The sequence below is a fragment of the Gallus gallus genome, chromosome 1 (assembly GCF_016699485.2).
Source record: "Gallus gallus isolate bGalGal1 chromosome 1, bGalGal1.mat.broiler.GRCg7b, whole genome shotgun sequence".
NCBI lineage: Eukaryota > Metazoa > Chordata > Aves > Galliformes > Phasianidae > Gallus > Gallus gallus.
The window spans coordinates 110,420,076-110,437,499 of NC_052532.1; the positions used below are offsets into that span (position 1 = coordinate 110,420,076).

At 42.4% G+C, this 17,424-nt stretch overlaps 1 protein-coding gene across 3 annotated transcripts in view; it reads right to left on the minus strand.

The window, feature by feature from the left end:
- Positions 1–4,626: 4,626 nt before the first annotated feature.
- The window catches only part of VTCN1L (V-set domain containing T cell activation inhibitor 1-like), a 30,064-nt gene continuing 17,266 nt past the window's right edge, over positions 4,627–17,424 (minus strand). For all 3 annotated transcript variants that reach the window (XR_006932550.1, XM_416760.8, XM_046906000.1), the window contains 5 exons: positions 14,017–14,089; positions 13,552–13,601; positions 9,793–10,128; positions 8,571–8,606; positions 4,627–6,273 (listed from right to left, as the gene is read on the minus strand). Coding sequence is in view for 2 of the 3 variants with exons in the window: in XM_416760.8 (XP_416760.4) it covers positions 6,098–6,273; positions 8,571–8,606; positions 9,793–10,128; positions 13,552–13,601; positions 14,017–14,024 (606 nt within the window). In the remaining variant the exon portion in view is untranslated. The remainder of the gene's footprint in view (positions 6,274–8,570; positions 8,607–9,792; positions 10,129–13,551; positions 13,602–14,016; positions 14,090–17,424) is intronic.

Genomic DNA, 17,424 nt, shown 5'->3' on the forward strand with positions numbered 1-17,424 from the left:
CCAGGAATTTTATAAGAGATGTGGTAACATCAGAAATTATCACAAATCAGAGCTAGTATTCAAATCTCCAGAGTACAGGGAGGGCAGCTGCCCGTACACTGTGTCATCTGTATGAGTGGTCTCAGTTGAGCTCCGCTTTTCCTGTTGGGAACTACGAGTTAAGTCTTCATGTGAGCAACAGTTGTCATAGCAGGGCTGCATGTATGAAGTTGGGGTTTCTCGTATCAGCAGTACCTAGTAAGTGCATCTTTAGTGGCATAAACCTTTTTTTTTTTCTCTTGCTTAGATTCAGATGTGCTGAAAAGAGGAGATACTTTGAAGAGATGGCTACTATGGTATGTAGTTTGTTGTAAGTTAGAGGATCATCCAGATGGTGCCTCCTTTTGCCTCTTAAAGTTGCAGAATCACTGAATGCCCCAAACTGGAAGGGAGTCACAAAGATCACAGTGCCCAACCCCTGGCTCCACACAACACCACTCAGAATCAAACCCTATGTCTGAGAGCATTTTCCAAATGCTTCTTGACTGCTGCCCTGGGGAGCCTTCACCCTCTGGTGAAGAACCTTTTCCTTTCCCCCAACCTGACCGTCCCCCTACACAGCTCCATGCCTTTCCTTTGGGTCCTGTCGCTGTCACCAGAGAGCAGAGATTGGCAAGATCTCTTCTGGCCTCTGAGATTCTTTCTTGAATAGTTACTCAAATAACAAAAACTACTAATAACCCACTGCATGCCGTTCTAAGCAGATACAGTGTTGGTCACGTTAATTGCTGAGTTACTGACTTCCAGGTTGGAATGTCACAGAAACTTATGCTTAGAATCACGATTGCAAATTTGAAAGGCACTTAATTTGATGTGTTATCTCATCTGCTGAATAGCAGTAATACAAGAGCAGACAGTACTCTAAAGTGGTGTTTTCAGTACTGCTGCCTGTTTGAATGTTACAGTTGTAACTTCTAATGAGAGCCCCTAAGGAAGCAGTTTCTACTCTGTGCAGGTAGGATCATAGGAATCATAGGATCACCAAGGTTGGAAAAGACCTCCAAGATCATCCAGTCCTACCATCCACCTACCACCAATATTTCCCACTAAACCATGTCCCTCAGTACAATTTTTATTTAGTAGGGCACAGTCATCAAATTCTATCTGGGAGTTTCTGTTGACTGTTCCAGTAGTTGAGCAACTACTGTAAGTACTAATGAGTAACTACTGTAATCTTTTTATAGGCAATTACAAAAAATGAGCTCCCCATTATAGTATTGCCAGTGCTGGAAGCACCCATAAAAGACAGAATACTATTTTCAGAAATAATCTCATTTCGGAATATCTTTCTACCTTTCTTTTACTAGAGAAAATATATTTAAGGATGAAAGAATTGCCTGCCTTTACTTCATCTGTGAGAGGCTGTAATTCCACACTGCTGTACGGAATACTAACTTTCAATACGTGTTTTTTTAAGGTTTTGTATTTTTAGAACGTTGTTTGACTTTGGTGGAAGACGTAGGATTGTCGTCTCGGCCTTCAGCCAGTGTGGATTTGGAGGGGAATTCCATGTACGTTTAGAGATTAATAGAGACTTTTGCCAAGTTGGGTTTTTCCTTTCATTCTCTAAGGACGTTTGGAGCTTCTCAGGGGGTTGCTAATTTCAACTGAGTGGACAGAAATTTATGGTTAACACGTTTTGTTAAGCGCTGTCAGAAACGAAAGTGAAAAAGTGCGCGTTCTCTGAGCCTCCACAAGGAGGCATGCAGTATCTGGCTTTATGGATCGAGTGATTTTTCATTTGCAAAAGTGCTTTTACTCGAACAGAGTGGCAGGGTTTGAGAGTCTCTTCGTTTCTCCCGTGGTTTGTGACAGGAGAGCGATTGTCAGGCAAATGCCCAGCAGAGGGCACTTGGGGAACAACCTTCGGTGCATGTTTTCACCGAGCTGTTGGGCACGAATTCCCGCTGTAGTTTTCTAAAGGCATTTTTATGTTAATATTTTGGACGCGATGGAGGGAGTCGAGCAAGTACAGATCCCTACTTGTTTAACGAAAAGAAATAGAAGTCCCATTCTGTCATAGTGAATGCGTTTGTCCAGCTCTCTTCTTAAGACCCATTTCTTTTACACCGTGATTTCTTATTTATCCCCATGAAAGGATACAGTCAAACATGCTTGTTTTAAGCTGTGGAACCTTCCCGTGATATGATTAGCATTGAAAAATGAGATAAAAGTATGTAAAGTCTTAAAAGTACACACTGCGGTGGTTTAGGCTTTTTAAATAATGACTCTTTTATAGAAAAGATGACCTAAAACCAAGATTTGTATGGGGGGACTTTTGTCACACCAAGTAATACTCTTGGGAGGAAACAAACTGTTTCTTCAGGGGTTTGTGGGTTTGCAAGCTACCATTATCTTATAGGAGGTTGTGGCGAGGTAGGGGTCAGTTCTCCTGCGTAACTAGCAATAGGACTGGAGGGAATGGCCAAAAGTTGCAACAGGGGAGATTCAGGGTGGATATTAGAAACAATTTCTTCTCAGGAAGAGCAGTGAGGCAGTGGCACAGGCTGCCCAGGGAGGTGGTGGAGTCACCGTCCCTGGAGGTGTTCAAGAGCCGTGTGGATGTACTGAGGGACATGGTTTAGCAGGGAAGTATCACAGATAGGTGGATGGTTGGACTGGGTAATCCCGTAGGTCTTTTCCAACCTCTATAATTCTATTAACTGTGTCTATGCATTAAAAAATAAATAAAATTGTCTGCTTAGATAATCATCCATCTGCAAATAATTGGAAGTTGTTGGTTCAGGCTGTCTTTTTCCCTCCTTGCCATGGTTTTGAAGTGGCTGAGGGAAGGCTTTTTTTTTGTTGTTGTTGTATGGGTCAACCTTAGCCCTCAGAAGAATTAAAGAGCTGATAGTTGGGTATGTTTTACAAGTTGATTTCAGTGGTGGTCAGAGCCTCTGGGAGAAGAGGGTAGTGTGAGAGAGGAAGAGAAGGGACTAAGCTTTGGCAATCTCAGAAACTGAAACAGAAGTTGCAACAAGGATTGCATTATCCAGTGATGTAATTTCCTGCTGTATATTTAGAAAATGCCTATTTTCTGTATGATTTTGTTCAACTGCTGAGTAGCGTGCTATGTGAATGAGTGCTCTCAGACTTAGCTGAAATAACAGTGAAAATTCTGCACCAAATGTATCACATTCATGACTTGCTGATGATCTGTATGGGCCATTTCTCTTGTGTCATACAGAGCTGAAAGGAAGTCAGTGACAAGTATTGAAGAGTAACCTCACTGTAAAATTATATAGCCTACAAGATAAACAAACTCTTTTTTGTTTCTGTCTTATCAGTGTTACTGTCACATGTGAAAAACTTGCTTCAACACTCATTCTTTTGCAAGAATAATTCACAAAGATCACTGAAGAATTTCTTTAAGGTGGTAGATGGCCATCCTGTGTTCTGTGCTTTTGTGGCCTCCGAAGTACTGCAAGTGAGAGAAATGGAAGGGGCCTCAAAGGTCATTTATTTCCAACCCGTGCTGTGGGGCTGCCCCCCACCAGCTCAGGCTGCCCAGGGCCCCATCCAACCTGGCTTTGAGCACCTCCAGGGATGGAGCACCACAGCTTCTCTGGGCAGCTGTGCCAGCGCCTCACCGCCCTCTGAGTAAAAAGTTTCCCCCTAATATCCCACCTAAATCTCCCCTCTTTTAGTTTAAAACTGTTCCCCTTGTCCTATCAAAGTTGAGATTCTGCCTTCTTAACGTATGAATTGTTCTGCTCCTTTGTTTTCAAAGCTATCCCTCTAGTTCATAGTGCAACTCTGGAAAACAGAAGTAGCATGTGCTGCTCATGCTCTGCGCAGTGAGGGAACTGTAAGACGTTTGCTTGTCACATCATCATGCAGGCAAAGAAGGACAAATCAAGGTTTGGTAGTAATTCAGATGTTCCCTTGCAGTCTCATAGGGAAGCTAACTGCTGGTAGTGTGTTACTACTGAGAATGGCGTTAACTGCAGCTATGGGAAAATATAATAAACAGGGATATTTAAGCATCGCAAGTGCCAATGCAAATCTGAGCAATAAAAAAGTATGGTTGCAGAGGATATCAAGAGCTCATCCAGGCTTCTTCCCCCCACCCTGCGTTCCTCCAGCCATCATCTGCCCCTGTGCTTACTGTGATTCATCCCAGCTTGCAAAGGGCAGGGAGAATCACTTCTGAGGCTGAATGAGGGCTGAAGGAGGGCTTGGAGCTTCCTCGTAAGCATCAGCCAGCTCAGTGCCAGCTCTTGAGCATACCACTGGGCTGTGTGCATGCGCAGCAGTGAGGCACTGTTCTAGCCCTGCAAGCCTACATTTATATAAGTAATCGTTTGTCCAATAAACTTTCTTGCACCTGTATGGTCCACTTGCGATTGGAGGGGCTCATATTGTTCACAGGCGTCAGCACCCTTTGGAAAGCAGACAGCTGCTTAAAGGGCTGCTGGATTTCAGACATCACACAGCCCTTCAGATGGGAGCATGGAGCTCAGAGTTCTGGGACCTATGGATCTGTACAGATCCCACCTTTCCAACTTCCTCATAGAACAGGGATATTAGCAAACTGTAGGTGTGAATGGGATACAAATAGAGAACTTCAATATGATACCAAGCCATGGCTTTTAGCAGTTTTTTTTTTAGCACTTTTGTTTTTATTTTTAATCAGTTTTCATTTTGAAAAATACACAGAATCTGAAACAACCCTCTGGAGGGTAGGACACCAAAGGGAAGATCACAGTATGTACAATTCTCATATTCAGATATTTTCCTGAAGTGGGACCGGAGGTGGTAGACGAAGCTGCTCTGTACCCAGGGCAGTTGAAATACCAACTGAGCTTTCCTGCAGCTTTGAGTGGGATTTTGTCTCGCTTCCCCACCATAGATAGCCTTTTGCTGAAGAAGGTTAAAGCTAACAGTCTCCTTTACCTCAATGGATACCATTTAAAGCCCTATTTTATTCTGTTTCTTTTCTTGCAAAAACAATCCTATCTTTCCTTTGGAAAGAGGGTGAACTGTTCCAAACCCAAATGACTCAGTGTGCGTTCTTCTCAGTCACTTTCCTCTGTCTGCCACGATGACTGCATCGCACTCCTTGCAGGACAGGGTGAGCGGTTCACCAGATACATCTCAGTTCTGCAATAGTGCTGTTGCTGCAGTTCTGGCCTGAAACAAAGCTTAGCCATTTCCTGATAATAGTCCTTTACAGGATCCTTTCAATCTTAGTTTACACAGGATGTCTTATAATATCTGGATTGGACTTTTTAAGAACTCATTTCCTTTGCATGGTTAACTGTTAAAATCATTTTGACCAGATTCTAAAAATTCTTCCAGAAGGTACCGTTTTTAAGCTAGGAACGTTGTCACAGTAAGAATTCCTTCTTGCACAGTTCCAGGCTACAAACAGAGCTTTTATATGATGGCCACTTCTACTTTTCTGTGCTTCATGGCAGAAAGAAAATGCTGAATTCGGCCTTCTAGAGCCTTTGGTTTATCAGGAAATGTTTTGTTATACTGCGTCACTTCCTTCTTCTGCACTGATATTCTCTGAACTTTCACCGTCATCTCTGTCAGCTTCACCCGTCTGATGAAGAAATAGGCCATTTCTTTTGGAAAAAATACTTGTGATGACAGACCATGACACTTGGCACTAAAACAGAAACTCAAGTTCCACAGGCTCAAGTTTCACAAGATTTCCATCCTTATGTTTCACAGCGTGAGCTTCTTCCTACTTCCACTTTTTATCCGACAGAAAGTAGTCGTCTTTTCTCCCGCTTTCAGTTCTCCTGGAGGACAGCGGATGAGTTCTTAGGTGAAAGATCTCACAAGGGTCCGTCAATGTGTGACCTTGTAGCTCCATGAGCCTTTTAATCTTGTCATTAAATCAGAGTCACAGCATTCAGAATAATAACTTCGTACTAGCTGCACTAACTCAAGGCTCCAGGAACAAATGAAAAGCAAGCTATGAGTTCAGCTGCATTTGGGTTTCTGGAACACCAAAATAGAAGACATAGGCACCTAGTGCTGGGTAGATGTTCAGATGATGGTGTATATTTCATGTGGCTCTGGAGCAATTGTCATGCCAACCTTACAGAGCTGTTCTCCCTAGTGAGGCTCTGTTATCGAGGACAGCATCCAAGGAGAAGGTCAGCTTCCCCAGGTACAGGTGACAAACCCCTAGTGCCACCAGGAGATGAAAAGAGAGCAGAAGTACATCCAGATGTGGTGCATCACCAGAACTTCTCAAGGAAATCTGAGCATGTCCTAGAAGGTTAAAAAAGAGAAGGTCTGCATGTAACCAGTGACTTGAAAAGGAACGCTTTTGGATTTTGTGGAATATATTTTATATAAATGTCCTCCTGGAAAACTGTCAATAAATAAAATCCTGTGGATTTTGGCTTGTTTTCAAAATTTTAATCTTTCACAGAATTGTAGAATCACCAAGGTTGGAAAAGACCTACAAGATCTTCCAGTTCAACCGTCCGCCTACCACTGTTATTTCCCCACTGCCCACGTCCCTCAGTGCCACATCCACACGGCTCTGGAACACCTCCAGGGACGGTGACTCCACCACCTTCCTGGGCAGCCTGTGCCACTGCCTCACTGCTCTTGCTGAGAATATATTGCAACTTGAAATTGCAATATGAAATTGCAACTTGAGGCCATGTGTGTGAGTGTTTGTACCGTCCAGAAAAGCCTGCTTCGAGGTGCTGTGACAAATAATGTTTTGTCTTTTCTAAAAGTGCTGCAGCCACTCAGCATCAATCAATATGACTTCCATTTCTAGATGGCTGGGAATACTTGTTTAGAATCCTGATAGAACAGCAACAAAAAGGCTATGAAATAAATTATAATTCTTCAAAGTGGGAGCTGGAGATAGGCATTTTGATTGAGAGTCCATGCATCAAGGCAGTGAATAATAAAAAGCCAAGGCCATGGATGCACAGACAGCAGTAGCACCGTGTCGCACAATGGGTGCATAAGCAATGATGTGGTTTGGCACATGACCCAGAGCAGCCCTGCCACAGCTGGTACCTGTGGCCCATGCTGAAGGTAGTCCACAAGCAAAGAGAGCAGATTTTGAACCCCTGACTAAAGTAGTACAGACTTTTTTCCCTGTTGCTGTTTAGATCGAAGCCCTTCTTTGCAAAGATGAGGCTGTATGTTGTTTTCTACACCAATTTTTAGGCTGCTCCTTTTGCTGTGGTATCTCAGCTCCTCCAGGCTTCCAGTGTGTCACGGCTGTTAGCGTGGATATGATTTTCTTCCCTCCATTCTTTAGGAGTATGGTGTATATAAAACAAGTTGATGTCTGGAGCTGTCAGTAACACCTTGATGTAGATGTAGGGTTACAGAGAAAGTCTCACGGGTCTTCTGACCTCTGCCAGGCTTGTGCACTTTCATTTGTTTCTAAAACAAACTTTAAATAAGTTTTTTATTGAGCCAGAAGGACACTCCCAAGAAATGGTGGCAGTGAAGTGACAGTAAAATCAGGCTCTTTAAAATAATTAGGAAAAAAAATCAACCCAGCAAACAGATGAAAAGAAATGAAGCAGTGGCGAAGCAGATCAACAGTATTTCTGCTTTGTTAAAAACAAACAAACAAACAAAAAAAAACCAATAAAAAACTCTGCTCATCTGGTTATAATGACTGCACAATGTGAAGGCTGTTTCTGCATACAGCCTCTTTGCTTTCAGCAGCTCATTTAACATTGCTAAGTCCCTTCCAAAATAGCAACTGGTACAAAACAGAACATTTCCCTTTTCTTAAGAAATAGCTGATAATAACAATAATGAAAACTGTGCCTGACATTTTTCTCAAAAAAAAAAAAACAAAAAACAAATTGTTGCCTAAAGGAAATATTCTTTTTCAAAATGTTACATTTCAGAAGTTAGGCTCTTGTCCTTTCCCCAAACTCCTACAATCTTATCAGTATAGAAGTCTTCAGGTGGTTAAGGTGCGCGATTTGGTTTGCCCCATGATGATACCGTATTTCCTATGGAAGGTGACAGCCAGAGATATTCAAGCTCCTGTTCTATCTGCCTTTACAATGTTCTTCTGTAGTGCTATGCCACTGAAGGTGTATGATGCATTTTCATACCCTTTAAAGACGTCTAAGCCTGCAAGATGAGTTATCTTAGGTCTAAAATCTCTGCCCAGAGAGGTGGTGGATGCCCTGTCTGTGGGGACATTCAAGGTCAGGCTGGACAGATCTCTGAGCAACCTGATGTAGCTGTAGGTGTCACTGTTCATTGCAGGGGAGTTGGGTCAAATGGCCTTTAAGGGTCCCTTCCAACTCAACATTATGACTTTACGGACTGGAGACCACTGGCACTTCAGTATGCTTCTTTCTGTGGTCTCTCTCTGTGTTAGTGGTGAAGATGTTTTCCCCTTTTCAAACAGCTGTACCTAAGTTTGTGTTTTCCTAGATGTGTCTTGGGCTTTCTCTATTCAGCACAGCTTATCAATCTCTCAAATTCAAATTAAAATAATTCAATTCAATTAATTTGATTAAAGCTGACCGCTTAGGCACTTAGCAGGTAAAGGATTATTGCCTTACCGGAAGACTGATGTTCCTCCTCAGTGCTAGGTGAATCTGGGAAAACAACCCACAATAGTCAAAGTTATTTGTTTTAGCTTAGGAAATAGGTACCAATAATCAATTTAAGGGTTATTATTTCTTCTGGGAAAGAACGTTTGTCAAACAAAAGCTTCTGTTTGGTCACAAAATTAAATCAGAGGAAAAGATGCTTTACAGCTCCCAAAAATGAATTGATGAAAACGGTTTGGTTCTGCATTTTCAAGTAAATAAATAAAATAAAATAAAAATAAATTATTAATTTTGAAAGCTGCAGCACATTTAAGTTTGCTGACCATAAGCATTTCACTTTACATTTCTAGAACGTTTATCTCTTGGGAATTAAGTGCTTTAAAACAAGGATATTAAAGGGTTCATATTGCTTGAAACCAAGTCTTTATTTCAAGCTGAATGAAACATGTGGTTGACTGCAATGAAAGTTTCCAGCTCTTCCTTTTTCAAGTACCTCTTCAAGTAACCTTAACAAACAAGGATTTGTTTTGATTTTTATCCCCTTTCTTAGTTTGTTTTTTTAGTCAGTCAGCTGGTTAAACCAAATACCCCACCATTCCGCTGGCTACACTTGTAGGCAAGGCAAGCATGTTAGCTCAGTTGCTTGAGTTGCTTGGCATTATTCAAGCACGCGTTATGGTCTTGGTTGCTTTCCTAGGAAAGAGAAATAATATTCTCATGGTCCGAGTCCAGCCTTGTGATCAGATCCAGGCCTTCCAGACCAGGAAAAAGGTAATTAGCAACCATCTTGTCATATGGAACCTGGACTTGGGATTGCCAGCAACCTGCTTCACAGATGCAAGAACAAATAATGAAATAAACTTTGCATTTATCTGCGGACAAGATGGATCCTGGGCAGTACAGTGCCTTCAGTAACCAAATGCTTAGAAGTCTGGGAGAGCTCGTTAATCATTAAAGAATCTAGGGAGGAGGAGGAGCCAGGCAGCGTGACCTTGGGAGTCCTGCTACTTCTGCAGACATACTGTGCCAATGCATTTCAAAGATGCTTTATTCAATTCCCTTTACATTTTTTTTTCCCCCAAGAAAAGCAAGGAATAGAGAGCAACTGAGTGAAGATTTGCTTTAAAAATTGAGCTCAGCCAAACCAATTGTTGGAGCTGTTTGTATGTGGCTTGTCAGCAAGAAATGCTGCCCCCAGCTCCTTCCCTCTGACCTAAGAAAAGATTCTTACCTGATACACTGAGCTTAATTTGAGATTTCTTTGTTTGATGCCCAGCCTGGCTGTAGATGCAACTATACACAGCTTTATCCTGTAGCTGGACATTGGAGAGCTTTAAGGAAAAGTTGCCATGCTTCACCTCATTTAAAAAAAGACTGGTTCTGCCATGGTATTGCTCATCCTGACTCTCCAGATCGTCGTGCCCTTTGTGAAAGAAGTGCACTAAGTCATCCCCTTTCTGCCAGTAGAGCTTCGAGTGGGAAATGTTCAGCTCTTCAGGAAAGGTGCTGGTGCAAGGCAACACAACAGTTTCTCCCACAGATGCATGGCATGTCACATCTGGGTGACCTGTAATACAGACAGACAACTTTCTCATCACATGCTAGGAACACTGGATTTCCTATAACTTGGCTTCCTTGCGTTGCTACTGCCTCTCTTTCCCCTTTCTGACGGTGTCCTGCTCCCAGCCAGACAGCATGAGTTTGGGATTGTGGCAGGAATAAAATGTAAATCTCACTGTGAAACAGCTCAATCTGCTTTCATGGCCAAAATTCTGTGAAGCATAAGGGGTAATTAATCAGACTAAACACAGAAATAAATGTTCTTGGTGGCACTGTTGCCATTCCTGTGTTCAAGACCTGTAATCACACCAGATTGGTGCATATATTGGGCTAAAGATTAAAATGAGTCCCAGTTCCCTCTTCAAGTCGCTGATACCAGCCACAGCTTTGCTGGTTACACACTCAGGCCTCTGTTTTTATGTTTATCTGCTTCTGTTTTGAGGCCTGCTTATTTTTAGAGTATGTACACTGAGACAGATATAAAAGCAGGAGGAAAACTATCATTCAGATTGCTAAATGGCAGGGATAAGTGTCTTCCATTAAATCTTTTTCACTCAACATATGCTTTCCTTAGGTTTGCAGATTTTTCAGCTGAAAATCCCAGTCCTCTTTCACCAACAATTTAAACCTCCAGCTGGTAAAAATGCATATCCCCAGAGCTACTTCTATTCGTCATTGCAAAGAGATTCCCCTTGTTGTGCAGAAAGCTCAATTGTTTTTCGATTGCATCAAGTCGTTGATGAGGTCCTCAACTGGAACCCAAATTACAGTAATATCATATCATCACAGGATGGCTCGGGTTGAAGGGACCTTAAGGATCACCTATTTCCAACCCCACCAGCTCAGGCTGCCCAGGGCCCCATCCAACCCGGCCTTGAGTGCCTCCAGGAATGGAGCACCACAGCTTCTCTGGGCTGCTGTGCCAGCACCTCACTGCCCTCTCAATGAAGAATTTCCTCCTAACATCTAACCTAAATCTTCCTTCTATCAGTTTAAATACATCCCTCCTTGTCCTATCACTAGCTACGTGAGTAAAAAGTCAGTCCCCCGAATATCCAAATAATGGCCATAATATTTTATTTTTAATAAAGTCCAGCACCCACTGCACACTTTCTGCTAGAGCAAACCTTACACTGTGTGCCCTAAGGGGGTTGCCTCAGCCCTGTGGTTAGCAGCTTCCCCCAGTACTATGTTGGTTGTACCCAGCACACCTGGAAGGGCTGAAGGAGGGAAAGGGTGAGAAAGAGAGCAGCCTTAGCTCTGAAAAGCTTCTCTTATCTATCTCCAGACTTTGATCACTTCTAAATTTGATACCAGCTTTGGAAGTACATCAGCTTTCCTTTTGTCTCTTCAGCCTCTTTTTGAATACCGAGAACAGCAGTGGTCAGCATACATAAGCCTAGCATAACTCTTCCTTTCCTGTGTGATGCAGAGTGCACGCCTCATAAGGCTTCCAGAGAGGGTAGGAACACACGAGGGCTCCAACCCACCTTGCCCTGCTCTTCCAGCTGATGAAATCAGGGCAGCAAGAAGCTGTAAAAGGTGGCTCAGGTGGAGTTGCTTGTGGGCAAGAACAGGTGTCTGAAATTTGGCTCTAATGAACTGATTAACAGAGCCTACAGGTCTACAAAATCTTTGGCAGATAGGAAGAGCAGGTTTGGATGTGAACTGAATATGAAAGCTAGCCTTGAGAAGGAGGTAGATGCTACTGGTTAGATGGCATTTTGTTAAGCTTCTTGTCAAGAACCTCACCACAGCAGAAGACATGGATGCAGGGAGTTCACCAGTCCAGAGACTGAAGCTCTTCTGAGGTAAATATCAAGGCTGCTGGAAGCCTGCTGCTGGGGTTTGTGGAGTATAGTGAGCAGTGCTCATCTGATCTACCTGTGAAGCTTTGTGTGGGGTTTTGGGCAAAAATGCTTTCTGGCACACAGCTTGTACCTGTAGGTAGAAGACTCAAGCATAACGTGTGGCTTGGGCTTGTTTTATGTTTTTGTTCTTTTTAAAACTTGTTTTAAATCTGGGAAAAGCAAGCAAACAAACAAACAAAAAAACCGTGACCAAAATGCTGAGATGATCAAAGTGAATTAGAGTGATAATCTAACCAACTTGTGTGATTTCTATAATGAATAAGTACTGTTACTTCCACAACACTGTGGTGCAGAGATGCTCATACGGACTGGGCTTTCTTGTTGTTCTCTCTTCCCGCTCCTGGAGATGATATGAGGTAATTGGTTGTACTGAAGGAAGGTGTGGTCCTAGTAAGAGATCCCCAGTTTGTGCCTTGTGGAAAAGGGTCTGGTGGATGGAAAGCTCTTCTCTCTCTCTCTCTCTCTCTCTCTCTCTCTCTCTCTCTCTCTCTCTCTCTCTCTCTCTCTCTCTTCCCTCCTCACACTGATAATACTGCTGTGTTGCTGATATTAAATGAAGAAAGCTTCAGAATGTTTCTCTACTTAACCCATTACTCGTGATGTTAGCCATGTGGTGATGGGAAAGTTTTTGTGTTCCTGAATGTCTATGAGTTCAAACTGAATTATTACCCTGGCAAGGTAACAAACGTTGCATGGTTTCTTGTAGATCTTGTCTCACATGTGTGCCAAAACAATTGGAGGGGGCAGGAGGTTATTTGCAATCCCAGTTGCTCATTTGGAAATATTGAACTTGAACTTCCTTATTTACAGGGGCAAAAATGAGTCAAAGCTCAAAATGCTTGCAGGTGTGCTCATCTTTAGTTGCAATAGACTTTTCATGAAATGTGTGTTTTGCATGTAAGAATGAGACACCTTCAGATAAATGGAGAAATCTTGACTCTATGTAGAGCTCTTAATATTGCTGAACTTCGTCTTCAAAAGAAGAAATTACAGGAAGCGGTCCCTGCAGCTTGTAGAAAACTCTTATCAGCACATACTCCTTTCATAGGAAAGACTGTGATATCTAGTCTATGTAATTCCAGAAGCCAAACTGTGCTAGAACTTGTCAGCAAATGTGCAAAAGCTCAGGGAAAGAGAGGGATTCTGGGCTGTGGTCCATTTCCTTACCTGGTTGCTCCTGTAGACTCATTACATTCCTGAATTTCTAAGTTAACTTAAAAAGGGATACAAGGCGGTCAAGATTGCAAAGAATGAGATTCCAACCCATCCTTAATTTTATGGAAATAGAGGAGTGTTTTAAGGATATGGCCAAGATCATTTTTACAGGTGGAGATGTGTGGGCCAGAAACAGCTAAACCTCAAAAACCCTTATTTCAGTTATGGTTTATCTCAAAGTTATTGCCTGCACTTGTAAGCCTTGGACTGTGATGAAATAAATTCAAAGCAAAACACAGCACACACTTGTTTGTTTTGCTCTTAGTGAATCGTTATCATAAGTGTTTGTGTATTCATGTGTAAATATTTCCACAACTCTTAGACATGTATTATAGTATATTTACCTCTGTGTAGAGATGTAATCAGCAAGCAAGCAAACATCCAGACAGTCTCCCTAGTAAAGTGAGAGAAATAGAAATTCTGAGTACTTTGTCAGAATGCTAGAGCAGAAATCATAGGTGTGAAATGGAGCGTAATTTATGCCAGAGAAAATAACTCCCCCATTTTTGAAGAGAACCTGGATACACAACTGGATGGCTTATCATTCCTGGCTCGATTTGCCATCTTGTCTTGGTGTGGGGTGCAAGTCCTGTCTGTAGATCTAAGCTTTCTTGGTGGTCATGATGAGATGAGTTTCAGTCACAAGTACAAGACCCACACTTCCCTCTCATGTTCTTATGTGGGCGAAGTTAATGGCATATGTGTAGCTGTAATTTGCTCCTGGGATTATTTTCTTTTTTCAATTAAAAGAAATTCCCTCTGCCTACAAACTTCAGCTGTTTTGCAACACAAGAAAAAACATAGCTTACCGTTTCATTTTTTTAGGTTTGGCCTTTAGGAATCCTTCCACGTCACTGACTTCACCGGGTGCTCCTTTTGTCTCTACAAAAGCAAAAGAGTGAAAGGCATTCTATTGTTTGTTGCCATAAGTATTTCTTCAGATAGGAATAAGGTATTTTCTACTGCTTAGTTTTCAGTGGTTCAATCTTTCTTCTTATGTTCTGTGTACAGTAGCAAGAATTTATTTTCACAGGTGGGATGGGTGTGAGTCATTAGCTATGCTGTTACAGTTTCTGAGCTTTCAGTCTGATGTTGGGAATTCTTGCTCTGTAGCCAGTGGAAATCAGAGCAGGTGGTGAAACATAGAGGGTGTTGTATTGATGAGGCGTGAACACTGTATCTCAGACACTACCAAACATGACCCCCATTGGCGTATCTACCAGCAAAACACGGTTCTATATAATAAGCTGTAAGAGAAATACTGGTTGAAAGAGCTTCTTTGAGGAGGCTGTTAGATCAGATGCTTTCTCAGAGAGATTAAAAAAAAATATAGAGTGAGGATAAAACAAATGGTTTTTTTGAGGGGCGGGGGGGGGGGGGGGGGGGCTTCCTCTCCCTATCATCTCAGTGCCTTGTAGCTTAGGGAACACAAAAATGTGAGTAGTAGCTTCTCCCCATCATGCTTTGGAGATGCTGCTAGTGGTGAAAGTAGTGGTTTAGCCAAGGTAGTCATCTTCTCAGAGCCAGCCCTGTGTGGGAAGGGAGAAAGTGCTGCCTATTATTTTTGGTGAAATGGTGCTGCTTGGGGTAAGTGAGGCCCCAGATGTGGGGAACCTGCTAGACCCACAAGCTTGTGTGCTTGTTCTCTAAATCTAGTAACAGAGCCGACTTTCTGTGCTCTTGCCTCATGATCAAGCCCTGCTTAATTTACCAGCCCCTTCCTGATACTTAGTGCAAATCTTTGGTTTCTTGTAGAGAGTGGGAAGTGAATGCCAGCTGGGATTCCTATCCTGGTCCTAGATGCTCTTCCTTCCTGCTATGGTGCTGTGGCTGGACTGTGGAAGGTTGAGTTTGAGCTATAACACTGTGATGGATGTCTTCTGTGTTGGAAAGCTCAATCATCTCCCGGACTGGTCACTATAAGCCGTGTGTAGTGCAAGAGTTAAACTCAGTATGTGTGACCAATGTTTGAGAGCTGGTGGAAGGCTGCTGGTGTGGTGGCTTGAGATGAGCAAGTGGTGTTCTGTGGTGGCTTGAGATGAGCAAGCAGGGGATGTGTTTTGGTTGATACAACTGATGTAGGGGAGGATTTTGTTCAGAAGTGAAACTATCATGAAATACTTGCCTTCTTGAGTTTTCTCATGGATCTTAACCAGGGCAGTCTGCGTGTTTCTGACAAACTTCCACTGTGGTTTCCTCCATCTCCTTTGTAATAGTTATTATTTCAAAAATAGGAAATAAATTGTGCAAAGCAAGCTTATTCCATACTTTCCTTCCTTTAAATGACACTGATACGCTGACTCTATCCTCCCTCTCAGCTTTGCATGAATGTTCCACTCTACAGATGACTGCTCTGCAAAAGCACCAGCAGCAGTCATATTCTGTGCCCTAGCCTGGAGGACAGGATGAATCTGGAGGGACTGGGGCTCTGCGCCTTTGTGCTGCTAAGCAGCAGCAGGTCTCTTGTAGGGCTGAAGGAGGGCAGCATGCTGGCTGGTGCTCTACAGTGTGCAAGGGTGATCCTTGTGATATCTCCTTGTTCAAAAAACTCAAAATCCAATAGGTGTGACCAGCTTATGGGGTCTGAGCAATAGCAGCAGGAATGACCCTGAGGTCAGACCTCCTAGAAATGTTGGTTTGTTTTTTTTTTCAAAATCAGTCATTTTCTACCAGTTTTGCTTCTGACACGAGAGCCGATTGAAGGTGGTTGTTCCTGCCAAGACAGCTTGCTTGCATCTCTGGCTTTGCACAGTTTACTCCCACGGAGTCCCTGTGGGGTTTCTGATTCTGACAAATATCTGTACAAAAGCTGAGGCTGGGGGAGAAGTCCTAAAATCAGACCTGAAATACCAAATTGCATCTGAATTGCATGAGAACGTTAATATTTCTTGCCACCCACGCGATTTTGCTAGTTCCCCATTGAAGTTTAAACTTGTGCGTAAAGAATTAACAAGGAAGGTGTTGTTTGATATAAAGAATAAGACAAAAAAACTAGAGGACTGATCTAGATGGAGGACCTGACCCTTCATTTATCTCACCAGAATGAGATTCTGTTGGAGTAACATTTCTTTCTGAATTAAGCTGATGCTGCTTGAAATGTCAGTGTCTATGCAGAGCCTCTATCATGACTGTTCTTTGAAGGAGATCTGTTTCAGTCTGTGCAGTGCAGCCGAGGCGTTTCTGTCACCAGACAGAAAAGCATTCAAAGCAATTACTTTGTTCACTCTTTCACATTTTTATTTTATTTTAACCTTTTTTTTTTTTAAGTGCTGGCTTAAATGAAATGGAAGCTGAGGAAACGAATGTATTTCAAACTTAAAACCCATCTACTATTCATTAATCTGATTAAGTAATTATTTAGGCCTTGCTTTGAGATGCTGGAACAATTAACTGAGCAAGACTTTTTGAAGAATCATTTCCAGAAGAATTACAGCACTAAGTACCACTTCTTTTTCTTTAACACACTAACTTACTTGAAGTAGTTAAGGCATGCACAGTGATTAAATCATATGATTAAATTGCAAAATTTGAACTTCTTGGCAATATCTTTGTCATGATGCAGACATCAGATGGGTGTGAAGCCACTTACTGAACATGTTCATTCAGCCTGCAACATAATGAAATCAACCAAGAAGGAAAATAACCCAATGTTCCAAGTACATGCAGAGTAAGAGGGCTTTGTCACAGAAAGCTGATCCATGTTCTTTCTTTCCATGTGATGAGGGTGGCACTGTTACTTTTGAAGACTTTTACCCCTTGCAGCACTGAAAAGCTTCCTGTAAAATGAGTTAGGAGGTTGGTATTTTCCAAGAGTGATCTGTTAACCCTGGAGATAGTGTTGTTGCAGTGCGTTAAGGATACTGGTTAGGACAGCAGGAGGGGAAAATATTATATTACAGTTGGAGGTGTCCCTACCCATGCAGCACGGTTGGAACTAGATGTTCTTTAAGGTCACTTCCAACACAAACTATTCTATGATTCTATAAAGTGGTTGGTCTATTAGGCAACTCTTTCATTTGGCTCGCTAACCTCCAGTTCTGGCTGAGTAATGTGAATGGATGGAATGAATGGTGGCACAAGCTGGAGAAGGCACCTACAGTTCAAAAAGGGCTGGCCCAAAGCATTTAGCAGATAAATGATGGCCACTGTCAAGAAGGAAACCACTTGGTATGCACCTGGCAAAGCTTTGCAGCTTAGTCACTGATTGCTTCTTCAAG